General features: G+C 35.2%; 4 protein-coding genes, 2 long non-coding RNA genes and 1 other non-coding gene across 9 annotated transcripts in view; 3 read left to right on the top strand and 4 right to left on the bottom strand.

Moving 5' to 3' along the window:
- Nucleotides 1-395: 395 nt before the first annotated feature.
- Nucleotides 396-468, bottom strand: TRNAR-CCU (transfer RNA arginine (anticodon CCU)). The gene has a single exon. It is a non-coding gene; the product is annotated as a tRNA-Arg (tRNA).
- A 180-nt stretch (nucleotides 469-648) lies between these two features.
- On the bottom strand, nucleotides 649-3277 carry LOC105637646 (SPX domain-containing protein 1). 2 transcript variants are annotated; one of them, XM_012221192.2, is made up of 4 exons: nucleotides 3130-3277; nucleotides 2667-3035; nucleotides 1777-1903; nucleotides 649-1321 (listed from the first exon to the last, which is right to left on the bottom strand). In XM_012221192.2, exons 2-4 carry the CDS (start codon nucleotides 2982-2984, stop codon nucleotides 879-881), a joined length of 888 nt encoding a protein of 295 aa, XP_012076582.1. In that variant the 5' UTR covers nucleotides 2985-3035; nucleotides 3130-3277; the 3' UTR covers nucleotides 649-878. The 2 variants fall into 2 exon arrangements, with proteins under 2 accessions (XP_012076582.1, XP_012076581.1); XM_012221191.4 differs by lacking the exon at nucleotides 3130-3277 and having other exon boundaries at nucleotides 2667-3116.
- Nucleotides 3278-5321: 2044 nt separating this feature from the next.
- Nucleotides 5322-10777, top strand: LOC105637645 (RNA-dependent RNA polymerase 6). Its single transcript, XM_012221190.4, has 3 exons — nucleotides 5322-5527; nucleotides 6262-9056; nucleotides 9643-10777. Exons 2-3 carry the CDS (start codon nucleotides 6339-6341, stop codon nucleotides 10522-10524), a joined length of 3600 nt encoding a protein of 1199 aa, XP_012076580.1. The 5' UTR covers nucleotides 5322-5527; nucleotides 6262-6338; the 3' UTR covers nucleotides 10525-10777.
- Nucleotides 10778-11456: 679 nt separating this feature from the next.
- Nucleotides 11457-11811, top strand: LOC149493963 (uncharacterized). The gene is made up of 2 exons (XR_016322196.1): nucleotides 11457-11509; nucleotides 11629-11811. It is a non-coding gene; the product is annotated as an uncharacterized LOC149493963 (long non-coding RNA).
- SHN2 (Integrase-type DNA-binding superfamily protein) lies at nucleotides 11631-13071 on the bottom strand. 2 transcript variants are annotated; one of them, XM_012221189.4, is made up of 2 exons: nucleotides 12913-13071; nucleotides 11631-12506 (listed from the first exon to the last, which is right to left on the bottom strand). In XM_012221189.4, exons 1-2 carry the CDS (start codon nucleotides 12990-12992, stop codon nucleotides 11975-11977), a joined length of 612 nt encoding a protein of 203 aa, XP_012076579.1. In that variant the 5' UTR covers nucleotides 12993-13071; the 3' UTR covers nucleotides 11631-11974. The 2 variants fall into 2 exon arrangements, with proteins under 2 accessions (XP_012076579.1, XP_020536673.1); XM_020681014.3 differs by lacking the exon at nucleotides 12913-13071 and adding an exon at nucleotides 12785-12834.
- A 1755-nt stretch (nucleotides 13072-14826) lies between these two features.
- LOC105637642 (phospholipase D alpha 1) overlaps nucleotides 14827-18364 on the top strand; it is a 6338-nt gene continuing 2800 nt past the window's right edge. Inside the window, exons 1-4 of the mRNA XM_089725168.1 lie at nucleotides 14827-15309; nucleotides 15866-15937; nucleotides 16035-17889; nucleotides 18012-18363. Of these exons, the coding sequence (XP_089581294.1) occupies nucleotides 15220-15309; nucleotides 15866-15937; nucleotides 16035-17889; nucleotides 18012-18363 (2369 nt within the window). The 5' untranslated portion in view covers nucleotides 14827-15219. The remainder of the gene's footprint in view (nucleotides 15310-15865; nucleotides 15938-16034; nucleotides 17890-18011; nucleotide 18364) is intronic.
- LOC149493962 (uncharacterized) lies at nucleotides 17920-18364 on the bottom strand. Its single transcript, XR_016322195.1, has 2 exons — nucleotides 18311-18364; nucleotides 17920-18212 (listed from the first exon to the last, which is right to left on the bottom strand). It is a non-coding gene; the product is annotated as an uncharacterized LOC149493962 (long non-coding RNA).

Genomic DNA, 18364 nt, shown 5'->3' with positions numbered 1-18364 from the left:
ACTAAAAATCATAAAAAAAAAAAAAAAGGATATATATAGAAAAGCACATGTTAGGTTGGTCATCCATAAGGAGAAACACAAAAACAAGAGAGAAAACAAAGTGATGAAGAGAGAGAGAGAGAGAGAGAGAGAGAGAGAGAAAGAAAAACCAAAGGAAAAATTGCATATCGGGTTGATCTTTACCCGATCTTGATGAAATTTTGATATGCATATGTTGCCGTATGTGCATGTGTGAGACGTGTAGAAGAAACACAAAAACAAGAGGGAAAACAAAGTGATGAAAAGAGAAAGAAAAAGAAAGAAAAACGAAAGGAGAAATTGCGTGTCGGGTTGATCACTCTTGAGGTGGGGTAGGAAAGAGCAAGAAAAAAGAAATATATGTTTAAAAAAAAAAACGCGCCAGATAGGGGTCGAACCTATGACCTTCTGCTTAGGAAACAGACGCTCTATCCACTGAGCTACAGGCGCTTGTTGTTTGTAGATATCCGAAATTTCCCTCAAGTGTTTCTGAGAACATATCAGTGAGAAAAATTAAAAATATAATCTCCATTAAAACCAGAAAAGCTAAATGTCCTATTTCCGAAATCCAAGACACTCTAGAGAGTAGAGACTAGCTATAAGAAACTGAAATATCCTATCAGAACCAACTAAACCAAATTTGGGCAAAGGTCCAAGGGATCCAAAGCACCCAACTTCTTTCAGACACAAAAGTTGACAACTTTCAGGAGCTCGATAATAAGGTTACACAATTACTTAGCAAAGAAACACAACAATCAAAGCAAAGTAAATCGTATCAACCCAAAAAGAAAGAGTTGGAGAATCCTTCCAATATTTGAAATTTTATACAAAAAGGGAAGTTAGATTCTGAAAATAAAACTCTATTTGGCAGCTTGTTCCAAGACAGGGACTTTCTTCCAATCCTCCTCCAAGGCATTACTTTGCAAAGGGGGCAAAGAGAACATGTTTATAGTCGAGCTTCCACTCCGAATCTCTTTCAGGACACGCAGTGCTGATAAAGTTAGCTTCATGTACATGCTCTCCATATTTTCAATCTCAGTGAGTTCCTTTGGAACTCTAATAATCCCCTCCTTACTTTCAGTTGGAGTTCTAGGATCACAGTCTGCTACATCTTCAGTTGCTTTAGGTGAAATAGATGCCTCATTTTTAGAGAAGAGCTGATCAAGCATCGTCTCACACTCCTTCACAAGCTTGTTAAGCACATGAGTAGTGAAGAATGGCTGCTGCATAACCTTTTGGATAAAGGGCACACGAACTAAAGCGCCACTTCGCTTGTCATATTTCTTTAATATCTTCACGAGGCCTGTGCATAAATAACGAGATTGGAATCAGTTCAAATCCAAACACACTTGAAAGAGACAACCTCAATGTCAACTTGTCAAGATCATTAGAAGATTAATCAGATTAAAATAAAACCATTTGGTGCGAAACTTCTTTCCCTTTTATGGTTATTCTATTAAATATGTAGGAGTTGAAATTGTGTGAAGTTCAACTAGAACGGCCATCAGCCTTCAGCATTTTGTGTTAGCCCTAATTGTCCTCAAGTTGCCACCATAATGTCAACTTACATTAACTAAATGTCTGTACCCTACAGGCAATATTTAGCATCACATGCTAATTGTGAATGGGGATATAATGTCATTTTTGTTGGATTAAGGAAACATATAGAACTCACATTCACAATCTTAGTAGAAGTGGAAAATCAAATATTTAAGCCATATTTATCTTTCTGATACTCCATTATATATTTATTCACACCTGTGTAATTAAGAGCACTGTAATTCTCCAACAAAATCATCTCCCCATGAAAATCTACTATCTCCCTCCCTACTTTCATCAGCTCTTCATTTGAATCCCTGGCCTTTTCTACACTATTTTGCAGTTCCTGCATTACAAAACAAGACAAAAGAAAAGAAATTTCAATATACGTTCATGTATCGCAGTTCTCATTCTCACTGACACAAAACATACAGCAAGATATTGCATACATCAGAAAAGGCAAAAAAAAAAAAGGACAAAATATAATGCCATCCAGAGAACCGTGGCAAGTGGTGGGTAATAAATATAACAAATTATCAGCAACTAGAAGTTACAATGGCAATTTCCAAACATATACAAGTTTCAAATTATTAATAATATTTAACAAAACCAGAGTTTCATATATACAGAAGATTCCAATAACAAAGCATGTAGAAATATAGCATACATAAAGCAAAAAATCTCTGTTTCTTCAAGTTCCTACGTCAATCAATTGGCGTATAGGCCATGTCAACAATCAAGTTTTAGTAATAGCACATTACTCTATGAATCATGAAAAATATGCAGAAAAAGAATTACCAAGAATTCATTCCCCTTTCCCCCTAGATTCCAGGGATTTCCATTTTCCAATGAACAAAAAGCAAATAGCAGCTCCCCACCTTCAAACTAGAAACCTTTAACCATAAAATTTCCATCTTTTACATAGAAATTTCCCATTTTTAATTCAAATTTTGATCATAGTTGTTCTGTAACATATAAATTCCTCATGTAGATTCTCATGTTAAATTTCCAAAATTCCAATTTGACATATAAATTCAATCCAATCGGATTCTAAACAACAAAACTCATTAAAAAAAAGTCAAAAAAGAAAAAGACAGTGAAATAAGTACCTTCCATTTAATAACAAAGTCCTCTTCTTTTTCAAAAATAAAAGAATTGAACTTCTCCATCTCATCCTCCAAAAGCCTAACGAAATCGATAACCTCCTTTGCCACCTCACCGCCACTCTCCTCCCTAGGATCCTCACCATCCATTCTATCCAACGCCACGGCAGCATCCAATCTCGGCCGCTTATTCGTTGGCTTGTCACCGTCCTTGGGATATATCAGCTTCAGTTGTTTCTTCAAATCCTTATAAGACAAAAACTTGTCTCTCCACTCTGGTAAAGTATCCTCTATCAATATACTCAGGCTCTTCCAAAACTTCATCTCTCTGCTCTGCTGCTCCTGATCACTGTCGCCGGGTATGAATTCCTGTTACTGTCGCCGTATAATTGACGATTGATAATTTTTCTATTAATAACGCATAAAAACCCAACAAAAATAAAAAAAAAAAAAAAAAAAAAACAATGACCTTGTTCCGCGAATTGGGATATTGACAATTGAGAAAGAAAAATGCGAAAAAATTTAATGAAGAATATTCCCGGCATATGAATGGGAATATACTCGTCTTCTTTGACAAAAGCGATACTTCTTCTATTGGGTCGTGTTCATTTTTTTTTTCACCTTCGTCAGTTTGTACAAATATTACATATTTTCCCTTCTGAAATGAAATTTTACCAATACTAATTTTTTGAAGTTAATATTCATATATGAAAGAGTTTGAAAATTACTCACTCTTACAACAATATTCATATTAAAAGAAATTTCACGTTAATAAGTATTTATAAGATTTTGAGTGCTGAATGTCTTCAATTTAAATCATAAATCGAATTTATCTTTTAATTTTTATATCTTTGAAATTGAATAAAATCATCAATTTTTAAATAATTATTTCAAAACAGTCTATTTAAAAATAGAGTTTAAAATTGCAATTCACGGTTGGGTTTAGCAGAGGAAATGTTGAAGAACTCCAAAAATAAAAAACATCAGTCTCATAATTAAGTTCTTGTATTTAAAAAAAAAAAAAAAAAAAAAAAAAAAAACAGTTGTTGTAATAGTGACAAGTGCATGATGGATATACAAAAGCAGATTCTTTATCGAGATAAGGATCGTTTTGTCCAAGTTTAAAGATATGCCAATTCGATTCATTAATTAAAAATTAGAAGAAAAAAAAACAGAAAAAGAAAAAGAAATAGTGGTTCCATGACATCAATGTCAAATGCTTAGTATAATAATAATTATAAAATTAAGCTGGAATGGCTCGGTTAGAGTGTCTGGCTGTTAACCACAGGGTTGGAGGATCAAGGCCTCCTGGCTAGTAAAGAGCATTTGCAAAGTTGACGTCAACCGTTTTCAGATATGGGCCAGCCCTTTCGGAGGGTGATCTATTGATGAGCGACTGGGCTTTATGGGTTCATGTATGGGCTCAGTATATTTAAAACATAAATTTCGAGTATATTATCAAATTTATCGTATATTGAGCAAAATTTTAATTTAAAAATAATTTTAAAATTAAGACTTTTAGATTTTTTTTTATTTAACCACGTTTGAATTCTTGTTACTCCCACCGTTCTTTTTATAAAGGCACAATTAATTTTTTACCAAAATTAAGAAAATAATTTAACCAACTTTTTTCTTTTTTTTTTTTCTAATTTACCCTTAATATTTCATTTATTCCTCGTCTAATATCAATGTAAAGATGGTTGTAAAAAATAAACTTTATGTCGTGACTTGTAGAGAAAAATTCATTTTTTGGTCCTTTATTTAGGAAAGTTGTGTGAAAATTTTTAATTTATACTCATTTAACCTTCTAGCTATCTTTGGTTATTGAAACATACTTTAAAAATCACTTAACTTTTCAAATATTCGAACGAAGTCTATAAGAATTCCTTTCATTGTGGTCAATTTAAAAATATTGTAGTCATTTTCTATTCAAACTCTATTTTAATTAACAATCAAATCACCTATATGAGCATATTTTTTTAAAGAAAATTGATGTAAAAAATCAATTCTCCAAAAATTTTTCACATTTAATACTCATCTATATCTTTGTTTGCTACTATCTTGAGAATCTCCTATATTAAAAGCTTCACAAATGATTAAAATAAGGGTGAAATAGACTTCTCACATCGGCATGGTTCTCAAAATTACAAAATTAGGCAAAATTTCCCATATAAAAAGAACACAAAAAATAAAAAATTTTTATATATAAAAAGAAATGAGGAAGTATTTTATTATATAAGTCGGTTTTAAGTGTTTATTTTATTAAAAAATATAAAACATTTTGAGTATTTTAAGGAACATAAAAGATGTTTTTCAATGTTGTCTTCATTTATATTGAATAATATAACTAGCTTTATAAATACTTCTTGATTTGAAATAAATGATAATTTAATTAAATTATTATTGATTTTATTATAATTTAAAAGAATTGATTGTTTATTTAATATACGTGTAAAAATTTTAAACAACTTATATATGTTGTGACAGAATAATACTTTTTAACGTATATGTTTAAATTATTGTTAAATAAATTAGCTCTTAAAAGAATGTTAAATAAATTAGCCAAGAAGGTAGTATTTTGATTGGTGAGTCAACTATGAAGAACAGAAATGAGTGATGCTGTGGGGCCTACAAATTGTCTATCACGCACTCACTACCTCTGTTTGAAGTTTGAACAACTTCTCCTCTAAGGTGACGCAGAACAACTTCTCTTCGAAGCTACCCATAAGAAAGCATGCATAAATATCATGCCCCTTATTTTTGCTGCTTCACCGTCTCACTCTGTCACGATTTACTCACCTGCTGTATCTCTCTCCAAAACAGAACCCATTAAAACAAAACCGATTAAGATCATCAGCGATAAAAAGGTTAGTTGGGCTTTTCTTCTTTGATTACATTCCGATACTCATTTTGTTTGATATATACATTTCGTTGTTTGTATAGCTGATTGCACTAGTGGGAATTGGTTGATAAGGATTAATTTCATATGTGAAATGTAATTGACTACTGTTTTCTATTTTTCTATTTGGTTTGGATGTACCTTATTTGACATTAATTGTCAGTGGAAAGTTGAATTCTTGGTTTGAGATAGTGGGGTTAATTTAATTTTCTGATTTGAAGGGAAATGTGAACGAAATTTGTGTCTCGTGCTTTTTCTGCACAGTTTGGAGAACAGAAGGAATGAATTTTGAGTTTGAAATTCTAGGATCAAGTGGGATCCTTTTTAAATTTAAAATTAACTAATCTACCTCATTGTGCTTTTCCATTGTTGCATGGGAATTCCAGTTAGCGCCATTGATCACCTGCTTACTTTCAAGTTTTCATTTGTCTTTTAAGAATCTTAATCAAAGAGAAGGAAATGGAATGTTCAGAACAACACTGCTATTTGTCATGAAAACACACTGCAATTTGTTATGAAAATGGAGGTTGTTATATTTGTCTTGAGGAACTTTTACACAGTATTATAAAATTGTTATATCTTTTGCTGATGTTTTGGGTATTTTTATTGGTCCATTAGATATAAATTTATTGGTTTTTATTCAAGATTAAAAAGTTCTTCTGCATTTTTTTCCTCATATGTACCTGTTTCGTTCTTTATCAGGCTCTACCAGAGATCTGTTCGGGAAATTTTGATTTGCAATTTTTGGCTCCCGAAATTGGTAAATCTGCACCAACAGAATGGAGACACAGAAAAGTGAGAAAGACACAGTCGTAACTCAAGTTAGTTTTGGTGGATTTGACAATCATGTCAAAGCAAAAGATTTAGTGGCGTATTTGGAAGAGGAGATAGGACAGGTTTGGCGTTGTAGACTGAAGACATCCTGGACGCCCCCAGAGTCCTATCCAAATTTTGAGATTACTGACGCTGCAGCCATCCATAGAACACATGAATATAAGAGGGTAGAGCCCCATGCATTTGTGCACTTTGCCTCGGCTGAATCAGCTACATGGGCTAAGAATGCTGCAGGGCACTGTGAGCTTTTCCTGAATGACAGGCCGCTGAAGGTTAGTCTAGGGCCTGAAAATCCATTTCACTTGAATCAGAGGAGGAGAAAAAACATTCCTTTTAAATTATCTGATGTATGTATTGAGATTGGAACCTTGGTTAGCCGTGATGAGTTCTTGGTTGGTTGGAGAGGACCTTCTTCTGGAGTTGATTTTCTTGTGGATCCTTTCGATGGGACATGCAAGTTTTGTTTCACCATGGACACTGCCTTTTCCATCAAGGACACAACTAAGCATGCAATTATCAGATGTGATTTTAAGTTGGAGTTCTTGGTGAGAGACATCAATGAGGTAAAGCAGTACACCGACACCTCATGTATAGTTATCCTTTTGCAGTTGGCTTCCGCACCTTTGGTCTGGTATAGAACTGCGGATGATGACATTGAAGTCTCTGTTCCATTTGATTTGTTGGATGATGATGATCCTTGGATTCGGACCACTGATTTTACACCCAGTGGTGCCATTGGCAGGTGCAACTTTTATAGAGTTTCGATTCCTCCTCGTCACGGTGCAAAGTTGAAGAGGGCGAGGAACTTTCTAAAAGAACGAAGGGTGCAGGAGGACTCCCTCCGACGACCGCTTAAGATTGTGAATGAACCAGATTATGGGATGCCTATGTCAGATCCTTTCTTCTGTATTCATCACAAGGAAGGGATAGCTTTTGAGATAATGTTCCTCGTGAATGCTGTGATGCATAAAGGAATATTCAATCAACACCAACTATCTGACAATTTCTTTGATTTACTGAGAAACCAATCTCTGGATATTAATGTCGCTGCATTGAAGCACATCTGTTCTTACAAGCAACCTGTGTTTGATGCTCATAAGGGGCTCAAAGCTGTCCAAGAATGGTTGCTGAAGAACCCCAAACTCTTTAAGCGCTCTAAACAGCTGGATGATATTGTGGAAATTAGGCGCTTGGCTCTTACACCAACTAGAGCTTATTGCCTGCCACCTGAAGTAGAACTTTCCAATAGAGTTTTGAGAAAATATAAAAATATTGCTGATCGGTTTCTAAGGGTAACCTTCATGGATGAGGGCTTGCAGACAATCAATGCAAACACCCTTACTTATTATGTTGCTCCTATAGTGAGAGACATAACGTCTACCTCTTTCTCTCAAAAGACAAGAATCTTCAGAAGGGTGAAGAGTATTCTGACAGATGGCTTTAACTTGTGTGGCCGGAGATACTCATTTTTAGCCTTCTCATCCAATCAATTGAGAGATCGCTCTGCTTGGTTTTTTGCCGAAGATGGTAAAATTAGTGTTGGCCAAATCAGGAAGTGGATGGGGAGGTTCACCAACAGGAACATTGCAAAATGTGCTGCCCGGATGGGCCAGTGTTTCTCTTCTACATATGCTACTGTAGAAGTTCCATCATCTGAAGTTAATCATGCCCTTCCGGATATTGAGAGGAATGGTTATATCTTCTCTGATGGTATTGGCACGATAACTCCAGATCTCGCAAAGGAAGTTGCTGAAAAACTGAAGTTGGACATTAATCTACCTTGTGCTTACCAGATTAGATATGCTGGTTGTAAAGGAGTTGTAGCCTGCTGGCCGGCTCAAGGTGATGGGATCCGCCTGTCTTTGAGGCCTAGTATGAACAAGTTCCAGTCAAACCATACCACCTTGGAGATATGCTCTTGGACTAGATTTCAGCCTGGTTTCTTAAACAGGCAGATAATAACCTTGCTTTCCACTCTAAATGTTTCAGATGAAGTGTTTTGGGAAATGCAGACAGCTATGGTCTCCAAACTGAATAAGATGCTAACTGATGCCGATGTTGCATTTGATGTCATCACTAAATCATGTGCTGAGCAAGGTAACACTGCAGCAATAATGTTAAGTGCAGGTTTCAAGCCTCAAAATGAACCTCATTTACGAGGCATGCTAACTTGTATTAGAGCTGCACAGTTTTGGGGCCTTAGAGAAAAAGCTAGAATCTTTGTGACCTCAGGGAGATGGTTGATGGGCTGCTTGGATGAACTAGGGGTGCTCGAACAAGGCCAGTGCTTTATCCAAGTGTCTAACCCATGTTTAGAGACCTGTTTCTCTAAGCATGGCTCAAAGTTTAGTGAGACCAAGAAAAACCTGCAAGTAATCAAAGGGACCGTGGTGATAGCTAAAAATCCATGTCTTCATCCAGGAGATGTAAGAATTCTGGAGGCTGTTGATGCTCCTGGTCTACACCATTTACATGATTGCCTTGTCTTCCCGCAGAAGGGTGACAGACCTCACACAAATGAAGCTTCTGGAAGTGACCTGGATGGAGATCTGTACTTTGTGACATGGGATGATAACCTTATTCCTCCAAGTAAGAAGAGCTGGACACCAATGCAATATGATGCTGCGGAAGCCAAACTCTTGAATCGCCCTGTCAGTCATCAGGTACTTATTTGAGTGTTAACTTTGAAGTTTAATGGGCTATTTTGTGTTATTCTCTTACATATGGTTACTGAAGGTAATATACTTATCTTTACGAAACAAGTTTTTGCCCTGTTATTCTCTCCCATAGTATTGGGTGAACTCATACCTGACTTAAATATACAGTAACTGTACTGTACTTCTGCTAGGGAAGATGATGCCATTATAAATTGTCTTGAGCAACCACCTTTGCTGCACATTAGGTGTGCTGTAGTATTAGTTCATTTATTTATTAGTTGCCATTGCACGAACCTGGTGAATTACACATTAATTAGTGGCGTGATTTTGGAATCTATGAATGACAATATGAAGTTCCGCAAAATTTCTCCATCCTGGTAAGCCTTTTTTTTTTTTTTGGCTTTAGAGAAATGTTTCGATATAGGAGCAAAGCATATTGATGAACAAGATCATTTGTGTTTATTAATAATGAAATGTGTACTCGTCTTACTAAGATTCAGGTTCTAGGTTAGCTTAGTTGGAGGAATACAATATTTAGAATTCTGATTTTACCACATAAAAGCATCTGATTACTTCTGTAATAAATGTGCAGGATATTATAGATTTTTTTGCAAAAAACATGGTAAATGAGAATCTGGGGGCAATCTGTAATGCTCATGTTGTTCATGCTGATTTGAGTGAACATGGGGCTTTGGATGAAAACTGCATAAAACTGGCAGAATTGGCGGCCACAGCTGTTGACTTCCCCAAGACTGGCAAACTTGTAACTATGCCGCCATACCTAAAACCCAAAATGTATCCGGATTTTATGGGGAAGGAGGAGTATCAATCATACAAGTCAACCAAAATTTTGGGAAGACTCTATCGCCAGATTATAGATGCTTATGGTGATGATGATGCAGCTGCATTTTCTGAGCTTAATTGTCTATCTGGTGATATCCCTTATGATGCTGATCTGGAGGTTTTGGGATCTGCTGATTACATTCTTGAAGCCTGGGATCAAAAGTGCTCATATGATGGACAGCTGAAAGGTCTTCTGGGACAGTATAAAGTGAAAAGAGAAGAGGAGTTGGTTACTGGTCACATTTGGTCCATGCCGATGTCCAATAGCAGGAAGCAAGGAGATCTTAAAGAGAGGCTTAAGCATTCTTATAGTGCACTGAAGAAAGAATTTAGGCAAGTTTTTGAGGGAATGAATTTGGATGTTGAGCAACTCACAGATGATGAGAAAAACTTGCAATACGAGAGAAAGGCGTCGGCATGGTACCAGGTTGCTTACCATCCCAAATGGATAAAGAAGTCACTGGAGTTGCAAGAGTCTGATGCTCCTGGCAATGCAACAATGTTGAGCTTTTCTTGGATTGCAGCTGATTACCTTGCTCGAATTAAGATTAAGCGTAGGGGCACTGAAGGTATTGACACTGCTAAGCCAGTCAACTCACTGGTGAAATACCTTACTGATCGGATCTGCTGATCTGCATCATCTGACCAGCATTTGAAGCCATTTCTTGGCCGCAAGTCCACTCTGCCAATGTTTTATGTTATAATTATTTTCAGGTAAAAGTTCTATTAAGAGTGTTGTTGTGAGAGTAAATTGTTAGTAATGAAGGTGAAAAGTTCTTAAGTAAGAAGAGTGATTATATATTAAATTGGCAATGACTTGAAATTTGACCTTTATATGTACAAAAAAAGAAATGAATTCCAATAACTATGTTGTTAGAGATTCACAGTCTATGAGCACCAACACTAATTATGTTCAATGCTGCTTCACAAACAATGATAGAACTGGCAGAGGTATATTCCATCTAGTTTAAAGACTCTTGGTTCGAACCTCTCACCCTAATACTCAAATAAATAAACAAATAAATAAATAAAGAATGAGAGGACCTACAGAAGCACTCAGATAAGGAATGATAGAGAAGCATCCACCTCTTGAACAGCACTGAAAGCTGGAAAACAACCAAAGAATGCTTACTGCTTTATTGCAATTCACCCACCCATATTACATTGATAGCAAACGTGTCCTTTTTTATTGATGGCAGATCAATATTGGTCGCTCGTTTGATTAGATGAAGCAATTCATTTATTATCGGCCAACCACTTAGAGCTGTGCCTTTTGTCAAACTCTAGGCTTGTTTATGATTGTTGTTAGGACTTTTGAGGGATCTTCCCTTGAATTTTAGACCACATCCTTTCCCATGCATTTGCCAATTTGCCAAACTCTCTGCAATGAACCATTATTGCTTTGAGCATATCAACAAATTACCAGAAAGAGATGAATCTTTCATCTATGATCATAAGTTTACTAACTAAATCAAACCTCAAATTGATTGGCTAACAACATTTTTTGGCTACTGGGGGAAAAAAAATCTGATGGATACTGATATTTTTTAAAAATATATTCTGCAGGTGATAATTCCTTACAATTGATCACTAAGCATGCTTGCCATGGCTTAAAGGTATATATATGTAATTGACAGTCACTTGTTAATCAATTTTATTACAAGTTTTCACTTTCAATGGAAAAAGCAAACACAGAATCCATCACTCTCATAAATAACTCCGAAACCTACTGCAGAATTAAAGGAAAGCATCTTCTGTATTACAAAAGTTATCAGCCAATGTAAACCACAGGTATCTCCAATTTCCCTTACATAATATATAATTCCTGATTGCTCTTTGCACTTGTCAGGAATCAGGATACATGTATGTGTATATATTATATATGTCATACCCTTATAAGTGTTTTCAGTCACCAATACTAATTAAAAGGCTAATAATTAAGTTCTTGAAGCCAAGTAAAACAGAGAGAGGATGTACGTATACTCATATGACATATATGGTAAATGAATACGACATGTATATAGAGAAGTCTGCAGGAATTGAAGAAGGTGACATAATTTCTCTTGATAATTTGACATGGGTCAATTCCAATTAAGGAGTTCTTCTACCATTTGCATGGCAATTCTATCCTCTTCATCCGTACCATTTTTGCGTTCATCCCCAACTGCTTGTGATAATACTGATGACAGTGACGATACCGATGATAATGACGATCCATCCTCCTCCTCCTCCTCTTCCGTCACTTGTGTTTTCTTGTTTCCAAGCTCTACTCTCATCACCCAATTCGAGCTAGAACTAGAACCGCCTCGTTTTTGCCACACTCCAATGTGAGAGCTGTCATTGTCTAGCCTTAAACAAGTTAGTGAAGCCAGTGAAGGGTCTTTGCAGCATTTCCTGAGTTTAGTATCGAGTAGCTCAGAAAGAGCCTTAGGAGGCAATGGATATTCATTGTTGTTGTTACTGTTGATGATATGATTATCCCTTGCCTCTTCCAGGTCACTCCTTGGAAAATTAGTCTTCGCATTTTGTCCATTCATCAATATAGCTGCTTGGTCATAAGCTCTTGCTGCTGCCTCTGCTGTCTCAAATGTCCCTAGCCATATCCTCCTTTTCCTACACACAAACAAAAACAGGATTCGTCATACTGATATTCTTCTCCCAAATTACAGGAAAGATCTCAGTCGAAACCAAATTAACAAAAAAAGAAAGACATCATGCAACAGAAACAGATGCCTAGCTTTATGTATATATGTTTATATACCCTTTTACTCGTATAAAACATAATGCAAGCTAAAATGTCAAAACAAACTAACAGTCAAGTGCATGCATGTCTAGAAGAAAATGCAGGGCATCTAAAAGAAAGAGACAGAGTCAGAGAGAGAGAGAGAGACAGTTCATGAGTGTATATATACATATATAAGACGAGAGATCAATATTTGTAGATGATATGTGTATTTAAGAAGAAAGATATATTTGTACATAAACATATAAATGTAATAATGTGAGTGGGTGAGCTTACAGTAAAGGGTGGCGAATTTCAGAGACCCAGGAGCCCCACTGGCGTTGCCTGACGCCTCTGAATTTCTTTGATTGTACCATAATTTTGCAGAGATGATGATAATGAATGAAGTGAAGATGATGAAAGAGTTTTTAGAGAGAGCTTAGCGAAGAAATGAAATGGAAAAAGTGGACACAGTACTAAATATGTAAGACAGATTTCGTGAATTTGTCGGTGAACTGGATAGAAAAGTCTAAAGTTGCAATAAAGATTTCACCTACACTTATAACTATAACTAAACCTTCGCCTTGGCTTCACATATAATAAACCCAATAAATAAATGATAACAAGCTCTGCCCTTCTTTCACTACCCAATTCCATCCTACCTGTTATAAAACCATCTCCTTCCCAAAATATAAGCCGATTTAAATTGTAATAAATAATTTTTTTTTTAATTTCATTATTATAATTCAAAATAATTATTTTTTTCTTCAATTCTCTTTCAAAAATATTAAATTGACTTATAATTTGGAATATAGAAAATAAAGGATAAAACTTGCATGCATATTTACACTCAGTATATGGGCCGTTCCATATGCCAAATCAACGAAAAAAGAGTTTTTTTTTTTTAAATATTTTTCTTTTTAATTTATGATCAGAAATACTATCATTTGAATCAAAACAATTTATTGTACACGTGGATACATAATTTGAAATGCATTTAAGTGATGTAACAGATTCTCGTTCTTTTTTTTTTTTTTTTTTTTTTTTGTTATTCTTTAGTGGTGTAAATATATATATATAAAATAATAATAAATATTTATTGCCAATTCAAGAAATCTCTATTATTTTTTTATAGCATTAATTGTACTTTAAAAGCAAAAAATCCGGTCCCCCACTTCCCCGTACCAAATTTATTTCTTCTATTGCCTTTAGTGACTCCATATAATTAACTCCTAAAATTCACCTTTATTATATTAAATTAAAATAGCATTTTTTTGGGTACATACTTTACGTATTTTCCTTAATTATATTACATATATGGAAATTAAAAGTTAATATTAATTTTTAGATGGTATTTTCCTTAATTATATTATTTAATATTAGTTTAGTTTGCCTACCCATAAGAATAAATACATAGAAGAAGGTCTCTCTTTCAGTTGGAGGTTGATTGACTTGGAAAAAACCATTGATGAACAAATACATATGTTTTTTGTTTGGGGAAGAAGACGAAGTCCTCTATTTCGTCTTATAAATTAATTAATTTGTTGGACTGTCTGAAGCTTTTGGATTTATTAATGAATGTCAACCTTCTGGTTATGCATATTTATAAGGAGACTAATTTAGTGGTGCTTAATTTTTTTTTTTTTTTAGAAAATATAAATTCAGGTCAGATGTGGTTCTGCTTCTTTGCCTCATTAATCTGCACAAATTATAACCATGATCCCCTTCTCGATATGTCCTTTTCATCTTCGGTGTCACATTAGGCCCATTAGAATTTTTTCTCCGCTTTGTACATGATATGTTGGGCCCTACTTGCTTTGAAAACTTCTTTTTGTAGTGTCTTGAATCAGAAGCCCAATTCAATCTTTAGTGGATATTATGAAGCCCATTTCGTCGGAGTTATTAATAGAAGATTCGGGGCCTAAAGAGGAATGTATCTTCGATTCAAACCTTAATTATCAAGAAAAGCTTAACTTTGTCTAGGAAGGTGAGATTGAACCATAGAGATCCCTTCTGCTTTAACCAAAAGTCTTAAATTTAAGCTCTAGATATAAAGTCCTTTAAACAATCGGGAGGATGATTAAATTAAAAAAAAAAAAAAAATTCAAATTAGTCAAGCCAGTACACCTACCCGATATGAATTCAAATTAGTCATACTGGTGGATTTCAGAGTCCGAAGGGTTTCATAGAGAATATACCATTGAAATTTATAAAAAAAATTATAAAGTGGAATTACATTAGAGTGGCTTGGCACTTGAAATCCAAGGAAGCAAAGGCGGGAATTGATTCTAACTTGAACCGTATTGAGCAATATATCTCTTCCTTCATCTTCAAAATGCATGATATTCTATTTTTCTCTCTCCATATCTATAAATAATGATAAAAACTTATCTTGAATCTCTTAACAGTACACCAGATTTCTCCACAAGGTTTGTCATCGCCATCTCCAAGTATTGAATCTTACTACTGCAACTCTTTTACTTATTTCTTGAATTAGGGTTGGTGCTATATGCTAGCGAACCTTTCTTCTTGTGGTTGTTGCAATTCTTACAGGCATATTTTTACCCTTTCTGCTCCGGTGATTAATTACAAAGATTGAAAAGAATGCCACGTTTGCTTCATGGGACTCTTTCTGTGACAGTATTTGAGATTGATATAATTCAAAATGGCTGTGGATTCAATTTGTTCAGTAAGGTAAGTGCATGCGTTCTTTTTTTTTTTTCAAGAATTGAAAAATTACAAGATATATACTTTTCTTTATATTTCCATCTTGGTTCTTTTTGAGATGTAGAAAAATGAATGAGACTGTGAGACTAATCGAGATTTCAAGAATGAAATGTGACATGATTATATGAATTGAAAAAAAAAAATTATAAGAATCCCAAAATGCTAGATCACACGGTAACAAAAGATTTTTCTTGTTGGCCTTTAATTCTGATTAGAAGCTAGTGGGTGAATAGGTGTTGCTTCATAATAATTTGTTATCCTTCTTGCTGGATCTTGTGCCGTCGAGATCCACTGCTTGTTAGTCTAAGGAAGAAAATGGGCCCATCGAGGCCCACGTTTTAGCGACGGCTTTAAGCCCAGGATAGAAAGACAAGGCATAAAGCAGCAGCAACAATAATAATAATAATAATAATAATATTTTCAAGCTATCGTCCGATTCCAAATTGCAATTTAATGTAATTATAGATTTTTTCAATCCCTTAACCCGTTTTACTTTTGTGTTTTATTTCCTTAAAATTTGGAGGGTATTGGACAGCAAAATTGTGGAAAAAGATTTCTATCCAAAATGAAAAGAATGGTGCTTTGTAGACCTGAGGTAATCCTTTCTTCTTTTCTTGCACTGAAAAATAATTCTCATAAACAATTTTTTTTCTTCCTCCAATGTGACAATTATAATTAAATTTGTTTTCCAGATAGTTGGTTCTAAACTGTATGCAACGGTTGATCTTGACAAGGCAAGAGTTGGAAGAACAAGAATGATAACAAATCAACCTTATAACCCCAAATGGTTCGAGTCTTTCCACATTTACTGTGCCCATCTGATCTCAAATGTAATATTCACAGTGAAAGATGATCAACTTGTTGGGGCAACATTAATTGGCAGAGCTTATATCCCAGTTGAGGATGTCATCAAAGGGTATATCATCGACCGATGGGTCGAGATATTGGATGAACTACACAATCCCATTGGCTCCAAGATTCACGTCAAGCTGCAATATGTTAGTGTCACACAAGACACTAATTGGTCTCAAGGAATAAAAAATCCGCGATACGATGGAGTTCCTTACACATTCTTTAATCAAAGACATGGTTGTCGTGTTACTTTATATCAGGATGCTCATGTTCCTAACAATTTTATTCCCAGAATTCTCTTAGGAGGAAAAAGCTACGAAGCTCATCGATGCTGGGAAGAAATTTTTGATGCTATTAGTAATGCTAAGCATTTGATTTACATAACTGGTTGGTCTGTGTATACTGAAATAACTCTGGTAAGAGATCCTAATAGGCCTAAACCAGGAGGAGATGTAAAACTTGGAGAGTTACTGAAGAAAAAAGCTGATGAAGGTGTTACAGTTCTTGTGTTAGTTTGGGATGATAGAACTTCTGTTGAGCAACTAAAAAAGGATGGTCTGATGGCAACCCATGATCAAGAAACTGAGATCTATTTCAAGAACACAAAAGTGCATTGCGTTTTGTGCCCTCGAAATCCTGATGATGGAAGAAGCAAAGTTCAAGAATTTGAAATCTCTACTATGTTTACTCACCATCAGAAAACAGTTGTTGTTGACTGTGAAATGCCTGACAACACATCAAATAAAACAAGAATTGTCAGTTTTATTGGAGGCATTGATTTATGTGATGGAAGATATGATACACAAGATCATCCTCTATTCAAGACTTTGGACTCAATCCATCATGATGACTTTCATCAACCAAACTTTGAAGGCGCATCGATCAATAAAGGCGGTCCAAGAGAGCCTTGGCATGATATTCATTGTAAGCTAGAAGGGCCTGTAGCTTGGGATGTTCTTTACAATTTTGAACAGAGGTGGAAAAGGCAAGTTGGAGAAAAGTTTCTGATTCCACAATATGAACTTGAAGCAAACATAATTCGGCCATTGCCTGTGTTGCAATCTGCAGACACAGAGACATGGAATGTTCAATTATTTCGTTCCATTGATGGTGGTGCTGTTGTTGGCTTTCCTGAAAGGCCTGAAGATGCAGCTGCAGTTGGCCTTGTAAGTGGAAAAGACAACATCATTGATAGAAGCATTCAAGATGCTTATATAAATGCAATTCGGCGGGCAAAGAATTTTATCTACATAGAAAATCAGTATTTCATTGGAAGCTCATTTGATTGGAAATCAAAAGATATAAGAGATGAGGACATCAATGCCTTGCATCTTATTCCGAAAGAGCTATCATTAAAAATAGTTAGTAAAATAGATGCAGGAGAAAGGTTTACAGTTTACATTGTGATTCCAATGTGGCCTGAAGGTATTCCTGAGAGTGATTCAGTTCAAGCAATTCTAGATTGGCAAAGAAGAACAATGGAGATGATGTATTATGATATTACTGAAGCACTTAAAAGGAATGGAATTAAAGCAAATCCTAGAGAATATTTATCATTTTTTTGCCTAGGTAACAGAGAGACAAAGAAGATTGGAGAATATGCACCTCCAGAAACACCAGAACCAGATTCTGATTATAGTAGAGCTCAACAGGCTCGTCGCTTCATGATCTATGTTCATGCCAAAATGATGATCGGTGAGTGATCAACTCATATTTACATAATCATAACATAATCATTTCAAATTTAGTTTAATTATATTGAATTCCATAAAACTGAGTAAAATTAACATTTTCTTTCATACCAAATATGAAAATAGTTGATGATGAGTACATAATCATCGGATCAGCCAACATCAACCAGAGGTCAATGGATGGTGCAAGAGACTCAGAGATCGCAATGGGAGCATTTCAACCTCATCATCTAGCAACAGCACAGCCAGCAAGGGGTCAAATATATGGATTTAGATTGGCATTATGGTATGAGCACCTTGGACTCTTAGAACCCTCTTTTCAATATCCTGAAAGTGAAGAATGTATTCAACTAGTGAATAAGATTGCTGATGAACTTTGGGAAAGTTATTCAAGTGAAGTTTTTGATCAAGATCTTATAGGTCACCTTCTTCGTTATCCCATTGAAATCACCAACAATGGTACTGTTACAACTCTGCCA

The sequence above is a fragment of the Jatropha curcas genome, chromosome 8, assembly GCF_041381405.1.
Source record: "Jatropha curcas cultivar XTBG-Jc1 chromosome 8, XTBG_Jcur_1.0, whole genome shotgun sequence".
Lineage (NCBI taxonomy): Eukaryota > Viridiplantae > Streptophyta > Magnoliopsida > Malpighiales > Euphorbiaceae > Jatropha > Jatropha curcas.
This window is presented reverse-complemented; position numbering and strand designations above follow the sequence as displayed.

Bases quoted from the DNA above. Each gene is read 5' to 3' on its own strand.
- LOC105637645 (XM_012221190.4), top strand. From the start codon at position 6,339: ATGGAGACACAGAAAAGTGAGAAAGACACAGTCGTAACTCAAGTTAGT. The intron at 9,057-9,642 runs GTACTTATTTGA...ATAAATGTGCAG, and splicing joins ATCGCCCTGTCAGTCATCAG to GATATTATAGATTTTTTTGC.
- SHN2 (XM_012221189.4), bottom strand. From the start codon at position 12,992: ATGGTACAATCAAAGAAATTCAGAGGCGTCAGGCAACGCCAGTGGGGC. The intron at 12,507-12,912 runs GTAAGCTCACCC...GTTTGTGTGTAG, and splicing joins GAAATTCGCCACCCTTTACT to GAAAAGGAGGATATGGCTAG.
- LOC105637646 (XM_012221192.2), bottom strand. From the start codon at position 2,984: ATGAAGTTTTGGAAGAGCCTGAGTATATTGATAGAGGATACTTTACCA. The intron at 1,904-2,666 runs GTACTTATTTCA...TTTGTAATGCAG, and splicing joins ACTTTGTTATTAAATGGAAG to GAACTGCAAAATAGTGTAGA. The intron at 1,322-1,776 runs GTGTGAATAAAT...ATTTATGCACAG, and splicing joins CAGTGCTCTTAATTACACAG to GCCTCGTGAAGATATTAAAG.